The 25926-nt window shown below is 39.5% G+C and overlaps 1 protein-coding gene across 10 annotated transcripts in view; it reads right to left on the bottom strand.

The window, feature by feature from the left end:
* RBM39 (RNA binding motif protein 39) overlaps positions 1–25514 on the bottom strand; it is a 37304-nt gene extending 11790 nt beyond the window's left edge. For 2 of the 10 annotated variants that reach the window (XM_066237353.1, XM_066237355.1), the window contains exons 1-12: positions 25198–25514; positions 24522–24603; positions 22736–22785; positions 18142–18336; positions 14473–14538; positions 14327–14380; positions 10052–10169; positions 9050–9202; positions 6759–6896; positions 3261–3326; positions 1315–1519; positions 649–726 (exon numbers count right to left, since the gene is read on the bottom strand). In XM_066237353.1, the coding sequence (XP_066093450.1) occupies positions 649–726; positions 1315–1519; positions 3261–3326; positions 6759–6896; positions 9050–9202; positions 10052–10169; positions 14327–14380; positions 14473–14538; positions 18142–18336; positions 22736–22785; positions 24522–24590 (1192 nt within the window). In that variant the 5' untranslated portion in view covers positions 24591–24603; positions 25198–25514. Of the gene's footprint in view, positions 1–648; positions 727–1314; positions 1520–3260; positions 3327–6758; positions 6897–9049; positions 9203–10051; positions 10170–14326; positions 14381–14472; positions 14539–18141; positions 18337–19442; positions 19519–22731; positions 22786–24240; positions 24314–24521; positions 24604–25197 lie in introns of those variants that run through there. The other 8 variants (XM_066237354.1, XM_066237360.1, XM_066237358.1 and 5 more) reach the window with 7 other exon arrangements.
* Positions 25515–25926: the final 412 nt, after the last annotated feature.

The following is a 25926-nucleotide window of genomic DNA, read 5'->3' as shown; positions in this document are numbered from 1 at the left end:
ATAATATATATGATTTAGAAAAGTAATTTACTGGGCACCTTTTGTTTTTGAAAAGAAATTTTTATTGTAACAATTTGAACTGCCATTCAACAAGAAAATTAACATATCACTTAACATAATATTAAGAAGTTATGCTTAAGTTTTGTAACCATATCTTAAAGTTTCAGTTTCACTGCTAACAAGCTTGTGCAAGCATAATTAAATAACTTATTAGCTCTATCACTTATAAAATGTAGTAATATCCTATTTAATATTTTAGAAATACTCTTGATACTTCATATCACTAACAAGCTTGATTTATAGATCTCTGGCAGTTTTCTGAACTTAAATATTATAAGGAAACATTTTTTCTTTAAAACAACAATCTTTTTGGACTTCAATAAAAATGATATATTTTTTAAATTATGACTTACAGCAATTACAACATAAATTGGTGTGTAGGCTTCAACAATAATATTCTTGACAGCTTATGATTAGGAAATAGTTCTGTCTTTATCTCCACTTTCTTACACAAACATTCGACACTTATAGGCTATAAGTACTTGATGAATTGAATTCTCAGTAAGTCCTTTTCAGTGCAAAAATTTGGCAAATTTTCGAATTAGGTGAAAAAAAATGATTTCAAATTAGAAAAGATTCAATTCCTACCTGCCACAGCACCAAATGCCAAAGAACCACTCATTTGTAGAGCTTGTTGTGCTGCTGGTGGGATCTGCAAACCTGTACCTGTAAAAGAATAGGTCTTCAAGTCCTCAAAATGTTAACAGCAGGAAAGACCTGTTTTCTGGGTGCTTGCTACTAATAGTCACTTCACTAAAAGAAATTATAAGCAGCATATAGTTAAAAGCTAAAACTAAATTTATTCTAAAGTGTGGGGAATATCATTTTTAAAGAATGCAAAAGGAATCATGTAATATATTCTCTGGTACTCAAAAATGCCACCATAAAGTAATTACATTACAAATTTAAGGGTAGGAATTTCACCTATAAAATTACATACATGTGGCTGCCCAAGGGTAACATCGATTTCAAAATAACTTTATATTTATTAGTCTGCAGGGTTAACTTTCTAATTATCATATCCATTATAAATTGTCCATGACACTAAGAAAAACTAACCCTCGCCTGACCTGTGGTGGCGCAGTGAATAAAGAGTCGACCTGGAAATGCTGAGGTCGCCGGTTCGAATCCCTGGGCTTGCCTGGTCAAGGAACATATGGGAGTTGGTGCTTCCAGCTCCTCCCCCTTCTCTCTTTCTGTCTCTCCTTCTCCTCTCTAAAAATGAATAAAATAAAATAAAAAAGAAAAACTCACCCTCAGCAAGTCTTGCCATTAATTGGAGACGACCAGTTGTTCCCAAGTCAATTCCAGTCCTTTCCAGTTCATCACTGTCCAAAAATGAGCTAGCACTGGAAGCATCTGTACGTTCAGTAACATGACCAACTTTCATTGGCCTTCCTGCCAGCTCAAATCCATTAAGTTGTTCCAAAGCTTTCTTGGCACATTCTGAATCAGAAAACTAATTGAGGGATAAAAAAGTCCAGTAGATTAGTTTACAAATATAACCAAAGTAAGAAAATGCATACTTATTAAGTCTGGTGTACTGAATAATTACAACTGGGTGGAAGATAAAACAAATATCAAGCTGTAAGATAAACAATGTAATCAGACCATATTATTGATATGATGACTGAGAATGACAAGGTATTCACAAGTAAAGACAACTATCACTGGAAATAAGGAATCTTACTAACAAAACATGAAAAGTAGTTTTTAAGTCAAAATCTTTCTTAACCTGCTGGCATAATCTTTAATACCTTCATAACAGTGAACTATTCAGAAAAAAATTCAAGTTCACTTAGATGTAATTTTTAATCCAAATTTTCGGAGATGCTTTCTTGCCAATGAAATCGTGTAAAGTGTTTCCACACACAAACAGCAAAATTCACACCTTTTGTTTTTAATTTAATGGGAGAAAAAAAGATATTCCCATCAATTCTAAAGCTTAATCTTTTATCAGAAGGTTATTTAAAAGTTTTTTCTGTTGAGATGGGAACAATTACAGGTAGTTTGTGAACTGGCCAGTTCACTCAGTGGTAGAACATCGGCCTGCCATGTCCTGGATTAAATTCCCATCAGAGCACACAAGAGAAGTGCCCACCTGCTTCTCCACCCCTCCCCCTCTCACTTCTCTCTCTCCCCACCCATCTCCTGCAGCAATGGCTTGATTAGCAGGAGCTGGCCCTGGGCACTGAGGATAGCTCCATGGCTTCCACCTAAAGCACTAATAAGAGCTCAGTTGCAGCACCCCCCAGTAGGCTTGCCAGATGGAGCCTGATTGGGGTGCCTGCGGGAATCTGTCTCTGCCTCCCCTCTTCTGAATAAAAGAAAAATAAGTAGAATGTTTACACATACAGCACCATGTAAATTTGTGTGTGTGTATATATACATATAATATCTAGCTTAGTATACAGATCACTAAATCACAGTAATGTTAGTATGTTACATTTTAAAATCCCCCTTTTAAAAATCCACAAATCACTTTCTATTGGGGATAGAAACATAAACCACACTGTTACTAAAAACAAAATGGTTGGTTAAAAAAAAAATGGTTGGTGTGTTTACCAGTTTCATAAATAAGCTTCCTCCTTTCATGAGCACGTATTAAATAGATAAAATCTGTTATAACCAACAAAATAGATTCTCTATAACTACACATTTAATATTTTAAAAACTCTGAAGAGGCCCTGGCCGGTTGGCTCAGCGGTAGAGCATCGGCCTAGCGTGCGGAGGACCAGGGTTCGATTCCCGGCCAGGGCACACAGGAGAAGCGCCCATTTGCTTCTCCACCCCTCCGCTGTGCTTTCCTCTCTGTCTCTCTTCCCCTCCCGCAGCCAAGGCTCCATTGGAGCAAAGATGGCCCGGGCACTGGGGATGGCTCCTTGGCCTCTGCCCCAGGCGCTAGAGTGGCTCTGGTCGCAACATGGCGACACCCAGGATGGGTAGAGCAACGCCCCCTGGTGGGCAGAGCGTGGCCCCATGGTGGGCGTGCCGGGTGGATCCCGGTCGGGCGCATGCGGGAGTCTGTCTGACTGTCTCTCCGTTTCCAGCTTCAGAAAAATGGAAAAAAAAAAAAAACAAAAAACAAAAAACAAAAAAAAAAAACAACTCTGAAGAGGATTATAATTTCTTGATTAAAATTAGGAATTACCTCTACTACTTAAATAAAAAACATTGAGTCATAAATGTTAACTGTTTACCGTAATAAAGCCATATCCCTTGGATCGACCTGTTTCACTATCCATCATGAGTTGAATACTTTCAATCTAAAAATAAAAAACATTTATTACTTAATAATAAGGGAGCAATTTTCCCCCCTTGAACCGTGATAGAATAATCTCCCTCTCCCCACTAAAAACGATTGAAAATAACCCCTACAGTCTGCCCAGGAGGTGGCGCAGTGGATAGAGCATCGAACTGGGATGTGGAAGGACCCAGGTTCGAGACCCCGAGGTCGCCAACTCGAGTGCAGACTCATCTGGTTTGAGCAAAGCTCACCAGCTTGGACCCAAGGTTGCTGGCTCAAAGCAAGGGGTTACTCGGTCTGCTGAAGGCCCGTGGCCAAGGCACATATGAGAAAGCAATCAATGAACAACTAAGATGTTGCAACGTGCAATGAAAACCTAATGATTGATGCTTCTTATCTCTCTCCATTCCTGTCTATCTGTCCCTGTCTATCCCTCTCTCTGACTCACTCTGTCTCTGTAAAAATAAATAAATAAAAATTTAAAGAAAATAACCCCTACACTGAATAAAACCTCTGAAGGCCTATAAACTTCCCGAACAAAAAATAACACACCTGTGTCCAGAAAAAACAAACAACGGTATTAGTCTTTTTGCCTCCTAAAAAAGTAACAAAACCAAAAGTCCTTTTATAAAATACAGTAAGGAGTCAGAAATGAAATCAACATTTGTTTCCTTTCCATTATGCTAAAATCATCAAAAATAGCCTGGTAGGGTGATTCAATGGATAAAGTGACAGCCAGAAGATGAAGGATTGATTCCTGGCCAGGGCATGTACGAGAGGCAATCGATAAGTACACAAGTAAATGGTGTAACTAACTGACCCCCCCCCCAAATCACTGGTGAGGAGAAAACACCAAAAATAATAATACCAAAAACGATAAATTGGCCAAATACTGGAATAACTTAAAAACAACACTAGAGCCCTGTCCAAAGAGCTCAGTTGGTTCAAGTGTCATCCCAATCAGCGAAGTTGCAGGTTCGATCCCTGGTCAGGACATATATACAAAAAGCAACCAATGAATGCATAACGAAGTGGAAAAGCAAGTGAATGTTTCGCTTTCTCCCCTTCTCTATATAAAATCAGCAAATACCCTGACCAGGTGGTGGCACAGTGGATAGAGCTTCGGACTGGGATACGGAACCACAGGTTCAAAACCCTGAGGTCGCCAGCTTGAGCGTGGGCTCATCTGGTATGAGGAAAGATCACCAGCTTGGACCTAAGCTCACTGGCTTGAGCAAGGGGTTACTCGGTCTGCTGAAGGCCCCCTGTCAAGGCACGTGAGAAAGCATTCAATGGACAACTAAGCTGTCGCAACAAAAAACGTGATAATTGATGCTTCTCATCTCTATTCCTCTCTGTCTGTCCCCATCTATCCCTCTCTGTCTCTGTATAAAAAACCAAAAAACAAAAAAAAGTAAAATTGGCAAATAAAAGTTAAAAATTTATATGGATAAGGTTCTATAGGAACCAGGATTATCCCCCCCCCTTTTTGTATTTCTCTTAAGTTGGAAACAGGGAGGCAGTCAGACAGACTCCCGCATGCGCCCGACCGGGATCCACCCAGCATGCCCACCGGGGGCGATGATCTGCCCATCTGGGGCTTTGCTCTGTTTCGACCAGAGCCATTCTAGCGCCTGAGGCAGAGGCCACATAGCCATCCTCAGCGCCCGGGACAACTTTGTTCCAGTGGAGCCTTGGCTGCGGGAGGGGAAGAGAGAAACAGAGAAAGGAGAGGGGGAGGGGTGGAGAAGCAGATGGGTGCTTCTCCTGTGTGCCCTGGTCGGGAATCGAACCCAGCCTCCCACATGTCAGGCCAACGCTCTACCACTGAGCAAACCGGCCAGGGCTCAGGATTATTTTCCATTATCACAAGATGATTCATTTAACCCGGGAGCACATCCTACTATTAATATCTATTCTAGAATTAAATGTCTGCTCTAAAATAAGGACCAACTGGACATAAACAGAAACAGTCTATTCTTAATTTAGTAGAGAAGATTCTGTACGTACCCCCAAGTTTTTCATAAAAGAGCATTAAAAAAATTTGGCTGGTCCAAATGCACCGGACACTTATCATTCATTGTGTTAATTTAAAAAAAAGTAATAAAATTGTTTGACAGAAGCATCAACATGACATTACTTTATTTGTGCACTGATTGTTTCTCGTATGTTTCCTGAATGGCCAACTGAAGGCTGATAGCAACACTTGAAATCTGTCAATGATACTGTACTCAAGGTGGCCTGAGCTCAGGCCAGTGACCTTGGATTTTGAACTGGCAACCTCAGTCTTCTGGGTACCAATGCCTTATCCACTGCACTACCACCAGTCAGGGTCATGTTGATTTTTAAAGTGATTGATTCTAATACTCAGTATGCATTTCATTGTAGCAATACAAATACTGTTTAATATAGAGTAGGGGTCGTGAACCTTTCTGGCTGAGAGAGCCATGAATGCCACATATTTTAAAATGTAATTCCATGAGAGCCATACAAAGACGCGTACGTTATGCATTATGCAATAAAAGGTGATGTTGTCCTGGAGGGCAGCTGTGATTGGCTCAAGCCACCTGCAACCATGAACATGAGCAGTAGGAAATGAATGGATTGTAATACGTGAGAATGTTTTATATTTTTAACATTTTTTAATTAAAGATTTGTCTGCGAGCTAGATGCAGCCATCAAAAGAGCCACATCTGGCTTGGAGCCATAAGCTTCTGATCCCTGATATAGTCTCTAATTTCAAATGATCTTTAAGGGCATTATTTTTTTAACATTAACTTTTAGAGAGATGGAGTGAAAGAAAAAAGAAAACATCAATTTGTTGTTCCACTTATTTCCTCATTCATTGGTGGATTCTTCTATGTTCCCCAACAAGAGACTGAACCTGCAGGCATGGCAAATTCTGACAAAGCTCTAACCATATAAGCTAACTGGCCAGGGTTTCAAGGAATGTTTAACTGAATTTGTCACAAAAGCGTTATAAAAAAATCACCCCCTTCATCTTAATGTTAATTTTATAGGAGCTTAAATTATATAGTTGTCGGCTGGCCCACAGCCTGGAGTGCAGGAGTCCCGGGTTTGATTCCTGGCCAGGGCACACAGGAGAAGCACTCATTTGATTCTCCACCCCTCCCCCTCTCCTTCCTCTCTGTCTTTCTCTTTCCCTCCCGCAGCCAAGGCTCCATTGGAGCCACTGGCCCGGGCGCTGAGGATGGCTCCATGACCTCTGCCTCAGGCGCTAGAATGGCCCTGTTTGCAAGAGCATTACTCCCTGGTGGGCGTGCCAGATGGATCCCGGTCAGGGGGATGGGGGAGTTTGTCTGACTGCCTCCCCATTTCCAACTTCAGAAAAATACAAAAAAATAAAATAAAATAATAAAAAAATTATATAGTTGTATTTCGAACAAGAATCTATTGAAGAAAATGATCAAGTCAAGAAATTGGAACTCACCCTTCCAAAAGGCTCAAAGATCCCCCGAAGCATGTCTTCAGTTATGTTAAAGTGTAATGAGCCCACATAAAGCCTCATAGGTCCAGCACTTCCCTTTTGTAAATTGTTTGCCATTGCAGCGGCTCTGTTTTTTTCTGCCTAAAAGTTAGGTAAGTCAGAGTACATTACACAGAACTAATACAAGCGAGTAAAATGGTAAATGCCATTCACATTATTATGTTCGCTTAATGACTGATGTCAAAGGTAACAAAATGCTAACAATCATACAGAGAAGGACAAATATTGTATAATTCCACTTAACATCTGACTGATTTAAATGGTTAACATGTCAATGGCTAAATGGTTAACATGATAAATCCTGATTATCAGACTTTCTAATGTGAAAAATATAACTGTTCCTTGCAATTGTGAATTAGTCATTATTCATTAAAACGAATGTTATTCTCATTATCACTATTATTAATAGTACATTTTCATAAAAGGGCTTATGTCAATATAAATCAAATCAAACCAATTTATTTTTTCCAAAGCAAGTAGTAGTTATAAATATCAGTAATTCTCAATTTACATTCTAACCTTTTTGTAACAAACTGGCATACCTTGAACAGCATAGGTCAACAGGAGGTTAACATTAAATGAATTCAAAACCTCATTTAATTTGAAACTTCTCGGCCCTGGTTCAGGTCAGTCTTAGCTTTACCTTCCTCCACCACTGGAAACATACTAACCAGTTATTTTCCTACTGTTAACATACAATCAGTGACAACTACCTAATATTTAGTATTCCTAAAATATTAAATATTACTACATTTTATGTGATAGAGCTAATAAGTTATTTAATTATGCTTGCACAAGATGTTAGCAGTGAAACTATAATTTCATGTAAGATCTGGTTACAAAACTTAAGCATAACTTCTTAATATTATGTAAGTGATGAAGTAACCAGATTATTTAAGAGTTATGAAGTATTTACTTAAGTGGTTAGAAAAGCAACCAACATGATTATTCAGGTACTGATCATAAATCCTGGTATGTACTTTCACATTATATACTCATTCTGATGGTACTATAATATCCTTTGGTTGACATATCCCAATTTTTCCATATCTAAGTATACTAAAATATTAATGCCAACACTATAAAAAACCTGCTAAGAGAAATTCTACCACAATTTGGATGATCATACATAATTAACATAGTCTCAAATTAGTTCGAAATACATGTATGATTTTAAAGAAATACTAGAAGTTATAGGTGTTCAAACTTCTCAATCATTGCATACCCTTCCCTTCCCTCACAGGAATGTACCTCCTTAAATTCTAAGGGACTCCAGATAATTTGCAACCACAGGAGCAATGAGCAGCAGGAGCACCTCATCCGTGGCTAACCCCCTGAATGTGTCTCCTACGCCCTGAATGTGTCTCTAACTTCGCAGTGAGCCAAAGCAGCACCAACTACACTCTCTCCTGTTGTTTCTTCTATCCTAAACCCTTCCTTGCTTCACTAACCCCAGCTTTAATAAATGTACTCTACAGGCCCTGGCTGGTTGTCTCAGTGGTGGAGCATAGGCCTGGCGTGCAGGAGTCCCGGGTTCGATTCTTGGCCAGGGCACACAGGAGAAGCGCCCATCTGCTTCTCCACCACTCCCACTCTCCTTCCTCTCTCTTCGCCTCCTGCAGCCAAGGCTCCACTGGAGCAAGGTTTGCCCGGGCACTGAGGGTGGCTCTGTGGCCTCTGCCTCAGGCGCTGGAATGGCTCTGACTGCGGCAGAGCGACAACCCAGATGGGCAGAGCGACAACCCAGATGGGCAGAGCATCACCCCCTGGAGGGTGTGCTGGGTGGATCCCAGTCGGGCATGCGGGAATGTCTGGCTGCCTCCCCGTTTCTGGCTTCGGAAAAATACAAAAAATTAAATAAAATAAAAAAATAAAAAATAAATGTACTCTCAAAAGTGTCAAAATCAATTAACTTTAAAGACTGGAAGGGGAAACCATCCATGTACATGGATGCTTTATCTTCAACAACTAATAGATTATAACAAATCAATAAATTTCTAGACCAAGTTCTCAAATCTTTCTTATCCAATAGGTACCACCTATAACTAAAATCCAGCAGGATGAAACTGAAAAACACCATACTAAAAACAAAGCTATTCTGAGAACATACGATCTAAGGTAGTAAGTGGTGACTGATTATGTTAAGGCACTAAGCAGTACAGCACAACACTAAGCCAACTGTAGGTTTCCATTACTATCAATGATCAAATTCTTAAGCAATAAAAAAATGTTACCTGTGATGCTTGTACTATGATTGGCACTCCTAAAACACGTTGGCCAGTTAATCCTATTGCTAGAGGCACTGAGCTAACATCGACAAACTCCACATAAGCAATTCCCTTGGAACGTCTTGAATTTCTATCCGAAATCATCCTCACATCTCGAACCTAAAATGAAAACACAAGATTGTCTGTGTAACCATCCAGCGAAAGCTTATAGATAATAATTTCAAAAAGAAAAACGAGACACATTGTTGATGGAGCAAAGGTAGAAGCCATTAAATTGTTTTTAAAAAAGTAAATCTGTAGGCACACTTTTTCCCTCTAACTTTTGACAAATAACATCGTAGCATGTACAAACAACTACAATACTAACTTTAAAGTGAGACAAAAAAAATTTTCAAAGATAAAATCTATGAAATGACTGTCTGCTTCCCTTCCCTTCCCTCTCCCCCTCACACCCAGTTCCACCTCTCAGCCAGTGGCTCAACTGGCATGGCCCAGGAGCTGAAAGTAATTTGTTTGAGAGCATCAGCTGCAGGTGCCAAAAATAGCTCTGATGATTTAAGCATCAGACCAGAAAAGTTTGCCAGGTGGATCCCAGTTGGGGCCCAAGTGGGGGATTTATTTCCCCTCCTCACGTAAAAAATAATAGTAGTGCCTGACCAGATGGAGGCACAGCGGATAGAGCATCAGACTGGGACTTGAGCGTGGGATCACAGATATGACCCCAAGGTCATTGGCTTGAACAAGGGGTCAGTCGCTCTGCTGTAGACCCCGGTAAAGGAAGCACATATGAGAAAGCAATCAATGAACTAAGGAGTTGCAACGCAGACTTGATGCTTCTCATCTCTCCCCCTTCCTATTTGTCCCTCTCTCTGTCAAAAAAAGAAAAGAGCCCTACTAAATCAAAAGGTTTGGTGCTCAGATGTCTTCTCCTTTTATGTATCATATTGACAATTATTAAAATGTTTGTAATTCCTAGGTGTTTGACCTCACTAAACAGGCTAAGATTACCTTTCCTACTGTAGAGAAAAACTCTTCCAAATCCCTTGGCCGAATTCTTGCTGCCAGCTGCATGCAAAAAACCGTCCTTGCATCTCTTTCCTCAGGAGTCAGATTATCAATGGGTTCCCTAATAGGAATAAAAAACACAAATTTTGTGGGGGTTTTTAAAGTACATTTTCAATAAACAGAATAAACCATACTGAAACTAGTTTGTTATTATTCTCAAGCCATATTCATGTAAAATGTCCATGAAGTAATTCAGTGTGACTCAATTCCTTCAACAGGATGATTGTTTCTTCTGACAATATTTTACATATTAAGACAAAAGCCCAATGACCTCTCAATCTTAAAATGGTAATTACCCCAGGATAATAAAAGGCCAGACAGAAACCTGAAAGTCTAACAACAGTAACAGGACATAACCCCAACTAGTCACAAATTAGACTGTTCCCAAGTTAGTAGAAAGGATGATTTCCCACAACAAAACCATAAAATCATAAAGTGAGAGTTTGAAAATCAGAAGATAATTTAAATGTAAAACCGCAAATGACAGAAGCTATTTGATTCTAAAAATTTTATTTTACCTAACAAATTAAGATAGGTACAGAAAGCTGGTTTATTAGAATTAAAACAGTTTACCAAGACTCTGCAAATTAGTATCCAAAGAAATGTTTCTCAATGGATATAGAAAATAGACACAATAACCATAACCAAATCAAAAATGAAAAGCAGAAAACTACACAAATATCATTATTGGGATTCAATTTATTCTTTTTTATTTCGGGCATTCTTCATTAGCAGTTTTTACTTCTTACAATTAAATTTTGTATCTTCAAATTTTGTCTTTTAAAAAATACTTCTTACCATACAATCTACCCCCTTCTCCCAAGTAAAACAAATCCAGGAAAGGAGTAACTTAGAAAGCAGTTGAAATAGGTACTCTAGGTTCATGACAAAGGCTTCTCAGTCCACCATCCTATACATATGTAACAAAATGGCAGCACATCAAATTCACCTGAATTAAGTCCCAAATTTCACCCCTAGGCATCACGTGATACAAGTGAATGCCATAGGAAGAACAAATGAAAGCTTGGTCATCAATTTAGTCATTATTACAAATAGCCTTATACTTCTTGATTTATAGAGGGAAGTGCCCAAATGAAGGAGAAAATTACTACTAGAGTACAATAGATGAAAGTTTTATATATTACAAAGAAAGTTATCTACTAACATCTGTCATGAAGTATATGGTAAAAGTTTTAAATAAGTTCTTCATATAAGCATGTGTGCCCTTATCAAAGGGTACATACATCCCGCCGAGAAACAATCAAGTCACTTAAAACATTGTAAAACACAGGTACAAAGCTGGACTAAATCCAGAAAAAGCAAACTAAACGAGGATTTTCATAGAAAACTAAATTTTATTAGAGTAAAAACCTCAATATCTTAGAAAAAGAGCTTTTAAAATTATTGAGGAAAACAAACAAACAAAATAATAATAATAAAAAGCCCTGGCCAGTTGGCTCAGTGGTACAGCGTTGGCCTGGCATGCAGGAGTCCCGGGTTCGATTTCAGGCCAGGGCACACAGGAGAAGCGCCCATCTGCTTCTCCACCTCTCCCCCTTTCCTTCCTCTCTGTCTCTCTCTTCCCCTCCCACAGCCAAGGCTCCATTGGAGTAAACTTGGCCCTGGCACTGGGGATGACTCTATGGCCTCTGCCTCAGGCGCTAGAATGGCTCTGGTTGCAGCAGAGCAACGCTCCAAATGGGCAAAGCATCGCCCCCTGATGGGCGTGCCGGGTGGATCCCGGTCAGGCGCATGCGGGAGTCTGACTGCCTCCCCGTTTCCAATTTCAGAAAAATACAAAAAATAAAAATAAAAAAGATCTTTAAAAAAAAAATAAAATAAATAATTTTTAAAAAGCAAAAAAAAAAAAATTATTGAGGTTTTTACCCAAATCCTGATTAGACAATAACAAACAAGATAAATTCAAAGTTGACAGGTGGCCCTTTCCGGGAAGCCAAGAAAATCATTCAAGAACAGCTTCCGTGTATATATAACAAAAGTGTAAAAAAATGTTGCAAAACCAGGCCCTAGCCGTTTTGCTCAGTGGTAGAGCACTGGCCTTGCACGTGGAAGTCCTGGGTTCAATTCACAGCAAGGGCACATAGGAGAAGCGCCCATTTGCTTTTCCGCCCTTCTTCCATCTCCTTTTTTTCTCTTCCCCTCCTGCAGCCAAGGCTCCACTGGAGCCAACTTGAAACAGGCACTGAGGATGACTCCGTGGCGTCAGCCTCAGGCACTAGAATGGCTCAAGTTGCCATGGAGCCATGGCCCAGAGGTGCATAGCATTACCCTCTACTGGGCATGCCGGGTGGATCCCCGTCAGGCACATGCAGGAGTCTGTCTCTCTGCCTCCCAGTTTCTTACTTCAGAAAATTACAAAAAAAAACACTCAAAAACAAAATAAAATGTTGCTGAACCAAAATGGTAAATTGGAGCATTCTCTTTATTTCAAAGGAAAATAACTCAGACACATTTAAGAACAGCTACTTAAAGACCAGTCAATTTATTCAAAACTTTGTAAATTAAGTATTTTTTCATGATTGTTCTATTTTCACTGAAGCAATTTAAATTTTTTTATTTAAAAAAAAAAAATTTTTTTTATTTATTCATTTTTAGAGAGGAGAGACAGAGAGAGAGAGAGAAGGGGGAGGAGCTGGAAGCACCAACTCCTATATGTGCCTTGACCAGGCAAGCCCAGGGTTTCGAACCGGCGCCCTCAGCATTTCCAGGTCAATGCTTTATCCACTGCGCCACCACAAGTCAGGCCTTCACTGAAGCAATTTAAAAAAATCAAAATTATTAATTCTGGAGGTCAGTGCGTGAAATCTCTTGAGAGAAAAAAACCCAGAAGGGAGAGAGATCAGAAACATAAACTCATAGTTGTGGCACCTTAGTTGTTCAGTGATTGCTATTCCTACATGCCTTGATGAGGGCCCTTCAGACGAGCCAGTGACCCCTTGCTCAAGCTGAGCTGGCGCTCCGGCCGGCAACCTCAGGGCTTGAACCTCGGATGTCAGCATCCCAGGTCAACACTTCTGTCCACTGCGCTACCATTGGTGAGGCATGAAGTCTATTTCAAGATTTCTATAGCTACTATTAAACTTTGTTAATATATAAAAGGAAAATAAGATCACATGATATCTACACAAAAAACAGTAGTTAATACTTCACTCTTTGTTACGTGAAATAAAAAAGAAAGCCACTGAAAATTTAGAAATGGCCCTGGCCAGTGGCTCAGTGGAAGAGCATAGACACAGCATGTGGATGTCCCAGGTTTGATTTCTGGTCAAGACAAACGGAGCATACAGAAGTGCATATCTACTACTCCGCCCCTCCCTCTCACTCCCCCCCCCCCCCCATAGCCCTGGCTCAATTGGAGCGAGTTCGCCTGAGGCGCTGAGGATGGCTCCATAGCCTCCACCTCAGGCACTAAGAAGAGCTCAGCTGCTGAGAAACAAATAGAGCAGATGGGCAGAGCATCGCCCCCTAGCGGGTTTGCCAGGTGGATTCCAGTAGAGGCACATGCAACAGTCTGTCCCCCCCAATGAATTTTTTAAAAAGTTAGATATGTATTAACAGTATGAGCACTACAAAAGGATGCAAGTTTAATATCGTTCAATTTACATAATAACATTAAATTTAGCAGTATCATAAACTGCAAAAGGTTTATAATAGCTAAAAGCTCTAGGCCAAGGGTTAGGAACCTATGGCTCACGAGCCAGATATGGCTCTTTTGATAGCTGCATCTGGCTCGCAAGCTAATCTTTAATAAAAATGTCAAAAATATAAAAACATTCTCATGTTTTACAATCCATGCATTTCCTACCACTCATGTTCATGGTTGCGAGTGGCTGAGCCAATAACAGCTGTCCTCGGGACAACAAGTTTTTATTGAATAATGTGTCCCGCACACAGGTCGTTGTATGGCTCTCACAGAATTACATTTTAAAGTATGTGGCGTTCATGGCTCTCTCAGCCAAAACGGTTCCCAAAGTCTACTCTAGGCCTTACCTAGGTGGTGCAGTGGATAAAATGTCGACCTGGAATACTGAGGTTGCTGGTTCAAAACCCTGGGCTTGTGCCATCAAGGCACATATGGGAAGCAACTACAAGTTGATGCTTCCCATTCCTCCTCCCCCCTTCCTTTCCCTAAAGTAAAAAAAAAAACAAAAACAGAAAGCTAAAAGCTCTAGAGAAAGAAATATGAACAACGGCTACCTCACAGGGCTCTTGTCTTTTCTGAATGGACTTTTGCTTCGGGAGCGTCGTCGGCTGCAATGTTAAAAATTTCAGAAGTTACCCAAACAGGTACACAGGAGTTCCTTGAAAAACAATTTAAACAATTCGGAAGTATGTTTAAAAACCTTAATTTGATGCTATGAGGCAACCCGATCTTTCCTCGGATGGCACTGTTAAATTTTGGTCCGGAGCTAAAAGAAAACACAAAATTACATTAGTTATAGGTTTAGGATCTTGGTAAGATCACATTCCTGTGCTCTCCAGCAAGTTTAACATTGTATATAGGCTGCTTCTTTTCCACCTCAATTATGAAGAGGAAATACCTTCTCTTTTAACTCTGTCCCAGGCAAACTAGAACCATCGTGGACCACTGAGACGTGCCAAGACCAAAGGATACAGCTTCAAAAAATTTTAAATTCTGAAAATGCTCACTCCTACTTATTTTTATATTTTTAGTCTACTGGTTTTTTTAAATTACACATTTATTGAATACATTCCTGAGATTAAAAATAAAAACCAGCCCTGGCCAGTTGGTTCAGTGGTAGAGCGTCAGCCTGGCGTGCAGGAGTCCCGGGTACAATTCCCGGCCAGGGCACACAGGAGAAGCGACCATCTGCTTCTCCACCCCTCCCCCTCTCCTTCCTCTCTGTCTCTCTCTTTCCCTCCCGCAGCGATGGCCAGGGCGCTGGGGATGGCTCTGTGGCCTCTGCCCCAGGCAATAGAGTGGCTCTGGTCGCGACAGAGAGACGCCCTGGAGGGGCAGAGCATCGCCCCTGGCGGGCGTGCCGGGTGGATCCCTGTCAGGTGCATGGGGGAGTCTGTCTGACTATCTCTCCCCGTTTCCAGCTTCAGAAAAATACACACACACAAAAAAAATAATAATAAATAAATAAAAACCAAAACACAAAAGTGAAAATAAATCATCCTGAACTTGATTACTAATTGGCATGCTTCTTCACACATCCCTTCTCAGGAACATGCTACAGCTATGTACATATACAATATTCATGTTTTCCTGAGGAACTTTTATAAATATAAGACTAGTTCTTTACACAATCGTGAAATTTCAAACTTCCATTTAATAGCATTTCTCAGGGACTGCATAAAAACCACATTTAGCACATCATTCTTCACTTCTTTGTAACAAAATATTACATAGTAAAGAGGTAAAGAAAGTTCAATTCCTCAAAACATATTTTTCAAGACTTGACAAAGCAGTGGTAGTCGGCCTGGTCCCTACCACCCATTAGTGGGCGTTGCAGCTTTCATGGTGGGCGGTAGCGGAACAACCAAAGTATAAATAAAAAGATTTAACTATAGTAAGTTGTTTTATAAAGATTTATTCTGCCAAACTTAGTGAAAATCCGACATAAAGTACTTGGTAAGTAATTACTATTATATGCTTTAACTTGCTGTAACTCTGCTTTATAAATTTTATAAAACAAAACTACTTCCCTACTTTATACATCACCATTACTGTGGAACCGGTAGGCAGTTAGAAAATTCTACTACTAACAGAGATACAAAAGTGGGCGGTAGGTATAAAAAGGTCGACTACCCCTGTATTAAAGTGTTTTCAAAGATCAAAAGGGCAACTATTCAAAGGAAAAAATAACACAAAAAAAATAAATATTAAAAAACGGCGGCAACCATTCTGAATTACAGATTTATTCTGTATTCAAAATAACTCTATGAAGGCCCAGTAGTTTTGGGCCTTCTGTTTTGAAATCTGGGCAGCCAGATGTTCCCTAGTGTCTCCTAGTGCTCATCCTGTGATTCTTTTTCAGAAGGATGAAATACCTAACTTAGTGATCTGTGATCCACATTTGTATTCATTTTCATGAATTCTACAATATCCAAGTAGTTCCAAATAAATTATTTTGAATTAAATAAATGGGTCCTTCACATTCATTCAGTGACATTTCCTGGTTAAATCCAAGTTCAAATAAGAATGTATATTTTCTTCCCCTTTAATGATAAAAGTCCCAGTTTTTGCCTCCATGACTTAAAAACTACCTGAAACCGAATATAAAAACTAAAATAAGTCACACCAGGATCACAGGCTGACTTCAAGTATTTGTCCCTCAACAGAGAAAACAATATTCAAGATTTATTAAGGTAATCCTTTTTTCTCTTATTTCATTCCTTCTTATAAAAGAGAATGCAGTAAACTTTGATAAACTGGGTAAAAAGCGAAGTGTTTCTAATAGAGCATTTGAAATAAGTGATATTTTAATGGCTTCAAATACCAAAACCTTCTGTGAATAGCAGTATAGTGGGTTCTTTATTTACACTCTTCTTAATGCTCATTAATATTCTTCTGTTGATTGTTACCTCTTTTTAAAAGTTCAGAAAAGTAAAGCTTAGAGCTGCAGTTCTCAACCTGTGGGTTGTGACACCAGCGGGGTCACACCCACAGGTTGAGAACCACGGCTTAGAGTGTTAACTTGCCCAAGTGACAGAACCAAGGCTCTGATTTCACTGTTTGTCTTTGAATTCCACTCAACCATTCAATTTTTTTTTTTTTTTGTATTTTTCTGAAGCTGGAAACGGGGAGAGACAGCCAGACAGACTCCCGCATGCGCCTGACCGGAATCCACCCAGCACGCCCACCAGGGCTCCACCACTGAGCCAAACGACCAGGGCTCAACCATTCAAGTTTTGAAGTTAGAAAAATTCATTTTAATACGCCTCCTAGTTTACAACAGCAAGGTAAGAGAAAACCACTAAGGACTGCCAGATTCAGCCCTTTCTGTAAGTTGTAGGTAGGCTCTTCCCCAGTTCTTAATACGGTGGGGTTTTTAAAAAATGACTTTAAAGCGGTAGAGCGTCGGCCTGGCGTGCAGGAGTCCTGGGTTCGATTCCCGGCCAGGGCATACAGGAGAACCGCCCATCTGCTTCTCCACCCCTCCCCCTCTCCTTCCTCTCTGTCTCTCTCTTCCCCTCCCGCAGCCAAGGCTTCATTGGAGCAAAGATGGCCCGGGCGCCGGGGATGGCTCTGTGGCCTCTGCCTCAAGCGCTAGAATGGCTCTGGATGCAACAGAGCATCGCCCCAGAAGGGCAGAACATCGCCCCCTGGTGGGCATGCCGGGTGGATCCCGGTCGGGCACATGCGGGAGTCTGTCTGACTGCCTGTTTTTCATCTTTGGAAAAATGGAAAAAAAAAAGACGACTTGAATGAAACTTTGCAACTTAACCATATCCAACTTTTCCAGTGATTTAACATTTAAAGCACATTTAGCTATTAGAAAAAAAAAATCCTTAAATACAAAATGTTACAAGCCCCCCCACCCACCACATCATCATCCAGGAGCACACACCAAGTTCACAAAAGAGTTTGTCATTTCAGCTGAGAACAGCCACGTAGACATCTCTGTTAACTAATTACAGATCTAAGTGTACATATTTGTAACTTTCATTCATCTGAGCTTTAACTCTTGAATAAACTTATGCTCAATAAATGTTCACACCTTTAAGCTTTGAAGTGTTTGGCACTAGATAGCAAATCTTTTATTTTAAAGCACTCTAGTGCTTTTGTCATTTGGACTGGCATACAGTTAAATTTTATTTTTATTATGGAATAACAAAATAATCTGTATGCCTGAATTTTAAAAAAAGTTATGTATTATCCACACAATTTTCTACTTGACTCAATATCCTTATTTAATACTTTTTAACTAATCAGAATGAAAAGTAAAATTTCACAGTTCAAATCACTCAGGCCTAAATTGTCACCTGGATACCTAGCAAGCAAATGACTCTCAAACTAAAACCACCATAATTAAGCTACATACTAGGGACTTCGGTAGCGGCCTCTGAATCGGCGGTCTCGACTTCTGGAACGACTCCTTCTCCTTTCTTTGCTTCTACTTCGCTTCCTTTCACGGCTTTTGCTCTTTTTCCTTTCTCTATCTCTGCTTCGCTTCCGTTCCTTACTTTTGCTTCTTTTCCGTTCATGACTACGACTTCTGCTCTTGCTTTTTTTCCTCCTGAGAAGAAAAGAAAATGTCACCATTACCTTGCTAGTTTAAGAATCTGCCAAAATATACTTCCTTTTATGGTCAGAACTTCTAATATTTTTTTGTGTGAATGTATTTGGCTTTTAGTATCATACAATGATAATCATACTTAAGAAAAAATGATTCCTTGGTAAAGTAAACAACACCCAACCTTTGCCTTCTACTACTGAAAACCAACGTTCAGTTGACAGAATCATTTCAGAGAGCAAGGACTACATTGATCTCCTGAGTGTCAGTGACAGTTTTAACGAGGAAAAGACTGATCAGTTGGTATGGATCAAAACCTGAACTGAAAGTCTGACCATCATATAATCATGTAACTGGCCAACAAGTATTACTGTAATCCATAGGATACAATAATAAATCAGTTAGAATATGTTAACATTTAAATATTAGTGCTGAACCATATATAAAAATTTTCATTAAATACACTAATTTCACTTAAGCCAATTTAACATGTAAATATTTAATACTTGCAACAGGCCATAGAGACATCAATATTTTGGTTTTCATGAGTAAAATTACAGGTAATGACAAAGGACAAAAAAGTAATGCAGTAAAATGCATTCTAACACTCCTAGACTTTATTGTGACCATTTCAATAATGAGTATACCAGAAAATGGAATATGCCATTTTTATTAAAGTTTATAAAAGCCTGTGGGGTGCAATCAAAATAACAAGCAACATCTATATAAATCTTTATAAAATCTCAAACTCTGAAAGGTAAAAAAGCCAGTCAGTCATATCTTTGTTCATTTCTGTCTTCACAGCATACCACCCACTCATTTCAGTTAAATCTTATGATCTGTGCCATCACCCAAATTTTAGAGGTGCCTTCAGATATTTCAATATAAATTGAAAGACATTTCAAAATAAACGTATTCCACTAAAATGTCAATTTGTAGTGGCTAAGAGAGTAAACATTTTGACAACTCTACATCATATGAAAATTTCATTAAACTGTTTAGACCTTATCAAAAGCAAAGTTATTCAGCACAAGAGCAATTGAAGTCTGCCTCAGAGAACCTGTAAGCAGGTCATCTTAGAGTGCATTGAAAATAGAAAATGAAGACACCCACCTTCTGGAATCTTGAAACCCACACTCCAATCACAAGGAGATGTAGAGCTTTCCAAGGAGGCAGAAACTTTGTCTAAAATTTCAAGATAATCCACCTGACTGTCAGAAATGTATATGCTAAGTAGCACATGACAGAAAATTAGGCTACACTCATTATTTATATAGAAGTCATCAAAGCAATGCCCAGAAGGGCAACAGGTAACATTCTAACTCTGTTGCCTAAAAAAAGCCTGACACTACCTCTTAAAGAATTCTGTGCAATAGCTACAATTGCAAGTCCTAAACATAATCAATTAGGGGACAAAGTAAAAGGTAACTCTATCTCCCACAAATGAGACAAAGTTGTGCTCTGCTCATAGAAGGCTCATAGTGGGAGGAGAGGCAGCCAACCTCCCTATTTACCTTTTTGAACCCAAAACTTATTTTACCAAAGGAAAGGATTTGAAAATTTGAAAGCTAATTTCAAAATAAGGTTTTCTTAGGACTTTTTATGAGTCCCCACCCACATCTGAAGGCAACCCCAGACAAGTAAGAAGACAGCAACATACTAAAACATTCAGAATATACAATCCTCTGCATAAAAGCCCAGACAAAAATTAAAGGATGCAAAGAAAGCAGTATACTTCTCTATAACAAATTGCAGCTTCAAAGAACATGTGTTAGGTTAACTGAAGAAGGGATATAAATCCATACTAATAGTCAAATCCTGTTACAACTTAAAAGGGACTTTCCAATATCTTTAGTGGCAGTGGAATTTTGTACTGAACATCATTGAAGTAAATGGTCCCCTGGGCTGGCCCTTTGGACTTTTTGGTTATATGGCCTCTGCTGTAAAGGTGTTTTGCTATAACTGGATTTGACCTCTTCCATGTAAGAAGATCTAAATTTTAAATGCAAAGTACTCTGGAAAATAAGAAAAAAATAGAAAAGTCATTTATTCCAAAATTTATAGATAATCCACACCACAGTAGCCAATATATTTCAACTGTGTCATTTTATTGTCATCCTTTTTTGAGTAATTCCTAAAAAGCTTAACTAAATCAATGCTGGTTTAGACTCTGCAAAATCAGTTACATTAACAAATAACATCCCCATGAAGGCAAGCTCTGGTACTTAAAAAGCACACTTTTGAGGTCTTGCCAAACTCGGGTATAGTGCTCTTTCCAAAGTAGGCTAATTGATAACCAATTTGTGTTATACTAAACTTATTTCCTTTTACTATCAGAATATGACTGAGTATATGCATTAAAAATAAGAATGACTATTTTTTTTAAAGAAAACATTTACCAGTCACTCCCAATTCTCAGAATATTTATTTTCTTACTATCTTAAAACTACATCCCAATACTCAATGGCTTTTAAGACAATGAAGTTTTAGGATGAAAAATGCAACATGGTACTTCCTTTAGTTCAGACACTAAAACTAAAGCACTGAACATTTTGTTTTATGTTGCATCTATCCCTAAACACAAAACTGCGTGTCTAGATAACTTTGAAATTATTTTCAAATATTAATTCGCTTCAAAAAAAGGGCGAAAAGTTCCCAACTGAACCAAGGAGTCATTTATTTAATCAGCTGTACATATTTGAGGCTAAGAAGTGTGACAGAAATAACTTGTACATTTCAAGATACCAGATGGTAGTTGGGAGTGTTCTTAAGTTTTTCTCTTAAACAAAGATCCCAATGGTCAATTAAAGAAAATTGTCCATTCTCTTGAGTCTCGTAAGATTCTACATTAGCTAAAGCCAACTAAGCATCAGTCATTGAGTCCTTGGTAAAAGCCTGGTAGTCTCAATTAGATGCAGGATGAAAACAAGTAAAATTGAAGATGGTATTAACAGCAAGGAGCGACACCTGAGAAAGGTACAACTAAAAAGTCTGTACCCCAAAGTGTATGTCCTCATCCTTTCAGCACTTGACTCACTCACTGGGGCTGATACCTAGACTGGATCATTTCAGTCAATTTAAATTTACAACCCCCCTCCCCTAAGTTTTGTTTGGATTACAGAATTGCAAATTAGAACCATTAATCAGGAAAGCTACTTTGGAAAAGGTCTAAAACCAGGTGACATTAAACCATACAATCCCTGCTTGACTGCTTTATACATTAACAATTCAAGACTAAACCCAACCTAATACGCATTACCTGTTGTGCTTAGTAAGGAACTATATATATAACAGATTTCTACCAGAAAAACATGTTAAGACATTTTCTACAATTTAGATCATTTTTACCCATTACATTATTTTAGGGAAATTATAATTTAAAAAGGTTGGCGTAGCAAAGCCTGAATAAAATCATCTGACAATTTTTCATCTTTTTATACATTTTATCAACCTACCTAACAAAGGTGTTGTGAGGTTATTAAGGCACTGTATTATAAAGCACTTTGAGCTCTTAGGAGGAAAAGAGCCAAAAAGAAAAGTGGCCATTTCACTATCATTCTTCATTATGTATGAAGGGATCATGAAGATGACAAAATGTTTTGATATGACATCACAAATATACAATCTAATAAACAATGTAATGCTTGTAACACACACCATGCGATACTAAGAATCAACTAATTTTAGAGCTGAAAGGAAACTCCCAACAGGAGAAACCTTATAAAGTAGGTCTAATTTGTTACTTAGAATTGTGTATACTGTATTATGTACAAGTCTAAGTAAACTACTTTGCAGCACCAAGTAACTATTTTTAGCTTACTTAACTCATATACCTTATATCACTCAATTTTTAAAAACTTCATTCTCACTACCAGAGTTTAAAAAGTTAAAAACAAAAGTTACCTAAGGGAAACACAAATAGTACTTAAGTACAGAGCTGTATGCCAGAAAGGGCCTTTAAGTAACAAGGAGCTTCAATAATTCATAGCTCTGACTCCTTTGATACTGTAGAACAAATAATACCTTCCCTGGCCTGAGTATTACCTTTTCTTCTTCGTAACTCATTTTCAGTGGATGTTAGCTTAATTTGATAACATCACTAAACAATAAGCCAAGTTAATAATCTTAAAACAAAAAACAAGCTCTAATACAGCTCTCATCTAAACTGTCATAAGTCGACTTTAAGGGGAAGTTGTCCAAAAGGTCCCTGGAATCTAGGGAAGGAGTCCATAGTTTTATATCCTCAAATAGTCTCCCATCCCAAAAGGTAAACACCTGTCTAAAGAAGGCAAAGAAAAGCTTTGGAAAAGAGCGTTTGATGCTTTAGCCACAGGAACAGAACTTTAATAAAACCCCAAATACATAAAGTACCCCCCTCCCCAGATCCCTTCTTAAAACTTACTTTTTGCTACGTTCTTCATGGCCATTAGCACTGCTCAACTTGTTCTCATCCTAAGCAGGGTTGATAGAAGAACATCATGAGGACGAAGTGGTAACATTTCAAGTTGTCAAAGGGTAAAGGGAACAGGAATAAGAAAATACAAAACAATTTTAAAACTAATTACTTATTCATAATTTAACATGGAAGGCTATAAAAAAATTTAGATGGGCATGGGTTTAACCACTTTGTTGCTTAAAATTAAGTCAAGATACAAAAAAAAATGCATATTAACATGTTAAATTTTACTTTCTTATATACTTAGATATTAAGTTATCCAGATTTACAGTGTTGAAGTGGTTAAATAGAAGTTCTTTAAAACATGAATGAAGTCCTGTTTTGAGTTTTATTCCGTGTGCTATGGTCCCTTTGGTCAGTACCATGGTTCTATTTCTGCCTAAGCCCCAAGTGGCCATGCTAGCAGCCAGCCACTATCGATTTCCTGTGACCGATGCCATTCCTGAGATCTTCGCCCATTTCCGTTGGAGGGTTGGGACTGTAAGAGCTTGATGCCACCTCTGTCACACATCTCGCCCTGAAGCAAACAGGGATTCACACTGCTTTAGTAATGTTGACTCCCAAGAACCCAAGAAAGTCAATTAATAATCCACCAGTCCAGCCTAAACATTTCCTATTTCCATACCTGTTTACATGGAACTACATCCATGTTAAACTAAGACACAAGAATCTTAACATTAAAATAGAAAGCTCAAGAGTCTTATGCATTACAAAACTAAGCACACTACTTAAAGCTATAAAGAATTCTTCCAAATTGGTACCACATGGTCGTGCTATACACTCCAAAACAAACGTTATTATTTTAAAAAGGTTTAGCGCAATGTTTATTTTAAAGTTTGATCTCATCAGTTAGAGGAGTATAACTGCTAACTTACAAAGCTTACAGTTTGTGACACCAGTGATAATGCATGCATACTATTTCCACCACCGACTGGTGAAAGAATGAAAAGACTTTTACTGACACTGAAATGGGTCAAAGACTACTATTCTTTGCCAAAATAATTCCTTTGTAGTTTTTAGTGTGGAATATGGCAGGGACTGATTAAAAATAAAACAGTATGGAGAACAGTAAAACAGTCATCAAGTGACTCTAAGTTGTGATACTGCCTCTCCTGCTTAAAAAAATTTTTTTTTCTATTCAGGGATCCAAGAATTTTAGTAATTATTAACTGAGCAGCAGATCATCACCTGCCTGTTTTAATATTTTACTGTCACCAGTCTTTAACATATATAGAAAAAAAAACTTAAATCTCACCCATTTCTTCGTGTAAGACTTATTTAAAAGATTTGCTTGCCACAGACTGGTTATATTTTGTTATTCTTGGACCCCTGCTATTTTCCCAAACCACTACATTCACCTTTTTTGCTATACCAAACTGGAGCTGGTAATTCTTAGTTGAGTCATTTTACCTAGGGGACCACGGTACAGCGATAAGTCACTCAATTACTACCTTATGATTGACAGTTCACACTGGAATCAAAGGTGAATTCATGGGAGTAGAGGTGAGATATCGTTAGGCAAGTCTACAAAGAGAGATAGATGGGCATTTATTCATCACGCTGAAGTGAAACTACTGCACAATATTATTACATCAATATCATATATTTACTTTTGTAAGTTACACGTAATGCATCTCTGATAAGATAAATCAAGAGGACTCCGGGGAGGTTAGTTTACATTTCAGCAGTAGTTTCGTGAATAATGCTAAATTAAGAAATATATAAACCTCACCGACGTGTTTTCTCTCACCTTCTTGTAAGGAGCCTCAAGCATTGCTTCAATATCAATATCGTCTGCCATTTTCTCTAAACGCCTACAAAAACAATAAGGTAATTCTATGAGTAAATATTTTTCATTTATGCCCCATTTCACTCGAATACGCCAAAACGGAAGAAAAGCTTTTTCAAAGCCCTAATATGCCGAAAGCGGCACGACAAACTTCACCAGGATAGGCAATTACATCTGAAATGCCTCTAAGATGGAGCACACGAAAACAGACCTTAAAAAGCCTGCAATCAACTCCGAAAACAGAACCCGGAAGCCCCGAGCCACAGCGCCCTTTCCGCGCAAAACCCCGCTGCCATTTTAGGGGCAGGGGAAACTCCCTGGGCTGGGAGGGGTGCTGTGCCATGGCAGCGTTCGGCTGGCGCCATGTTGAGAGGTCGCGGCCGCCTAGGCCTCGACGGGATAGGTCGCCATCCGCCCGAAGCGTCTCTGGGGTTCGTGCCACTCAAGGACTCTGAAACCTACCCGACCGGAAAAGAAGGGCGCGGTCGCCAAAAGGGGGCCGATTTCTCGAAAATCTGCCCTCCCCGCATCGCTGAAGACCGCCTAAATACCTGAACCCAGAAAAGAACCAAGCCTTAAAAAACCTCCGGCAGTACTCGGGTCCGCAACAACTCCTTACCTGTGCGGGCTCCCTGGACCTTACGTGGCGGTGCTCGTATTCGGAAAGAGGGTGGCTGCTGCTGCTGCCGCCGCTGTTGCTACTGTTAAGCCTCTAGGCCCGGGCCGCGGTACCGCCCAGCCCGAATTTCGGGCTCCAAGGGCGGATAGGCCCGAGCGAATCTAAAAGAAACAATGGGATTAGAGAAGCCCGAGCGGGAGCGCAGGAAGGCGGCTTTGGCAGCTCAGACTCCAACTCTGCGACAGCGTCCGCAGACTCCCTGAAATGGCGGCCGCTGCTTTCCCGTACTCACATTCACTAACACACATACACACACACAAACACACGGGGCCTCACAGAGCCCTCAGCACGGGCTCTCGCGAGAAGCTGTCCCCGGTTCCAGAATGAAGCGGACGAAATGTCGCGAGATCTAAGAATGGCCCCAGCGACCATGGCTCAATCTCGCGCAAAGATTGCGCCACAGATATTCCCATCCCCCTTTCAGAGGGGCCCCTTTGACTCCACCCCCTGGATTGGCGTCCCTGTACCGCGAGATCGCGCAAGTTGTTAGAGCAAAGGCAGTTGGTACACTTCCTGTCAATCTCTTAGAAAACAACGCTGAGTGGAACTCAGTTATCACCACCTCCTCGCGGCGCCTACTCACAGCCATCTGAGGGTTTTATCGCTCAGAGCTAACTGCCTCCACCCTCCCCTCGGGCCTCCCACCCAGATGTCTGTCAAGGTCGCCAT

Source organism: Saccopteryx bilineata, chromosome 6 (assembly GCF_036850765.1).
Source record: "Saccopteryx bilineata isolate mSacBil1 chromosome 6, mSacBil1_pri_phased_curated, whole genome shotgun sequence".
NCBI lineage: Eukaryota > Metazoa > Chordata > Mammalia > Chiroptera > Emballonuridae > Saccopteryx > Saccopteryx bilineata.
This window is presented reverse-complemented; position numbering and strand designations above follow the sequence as displayed.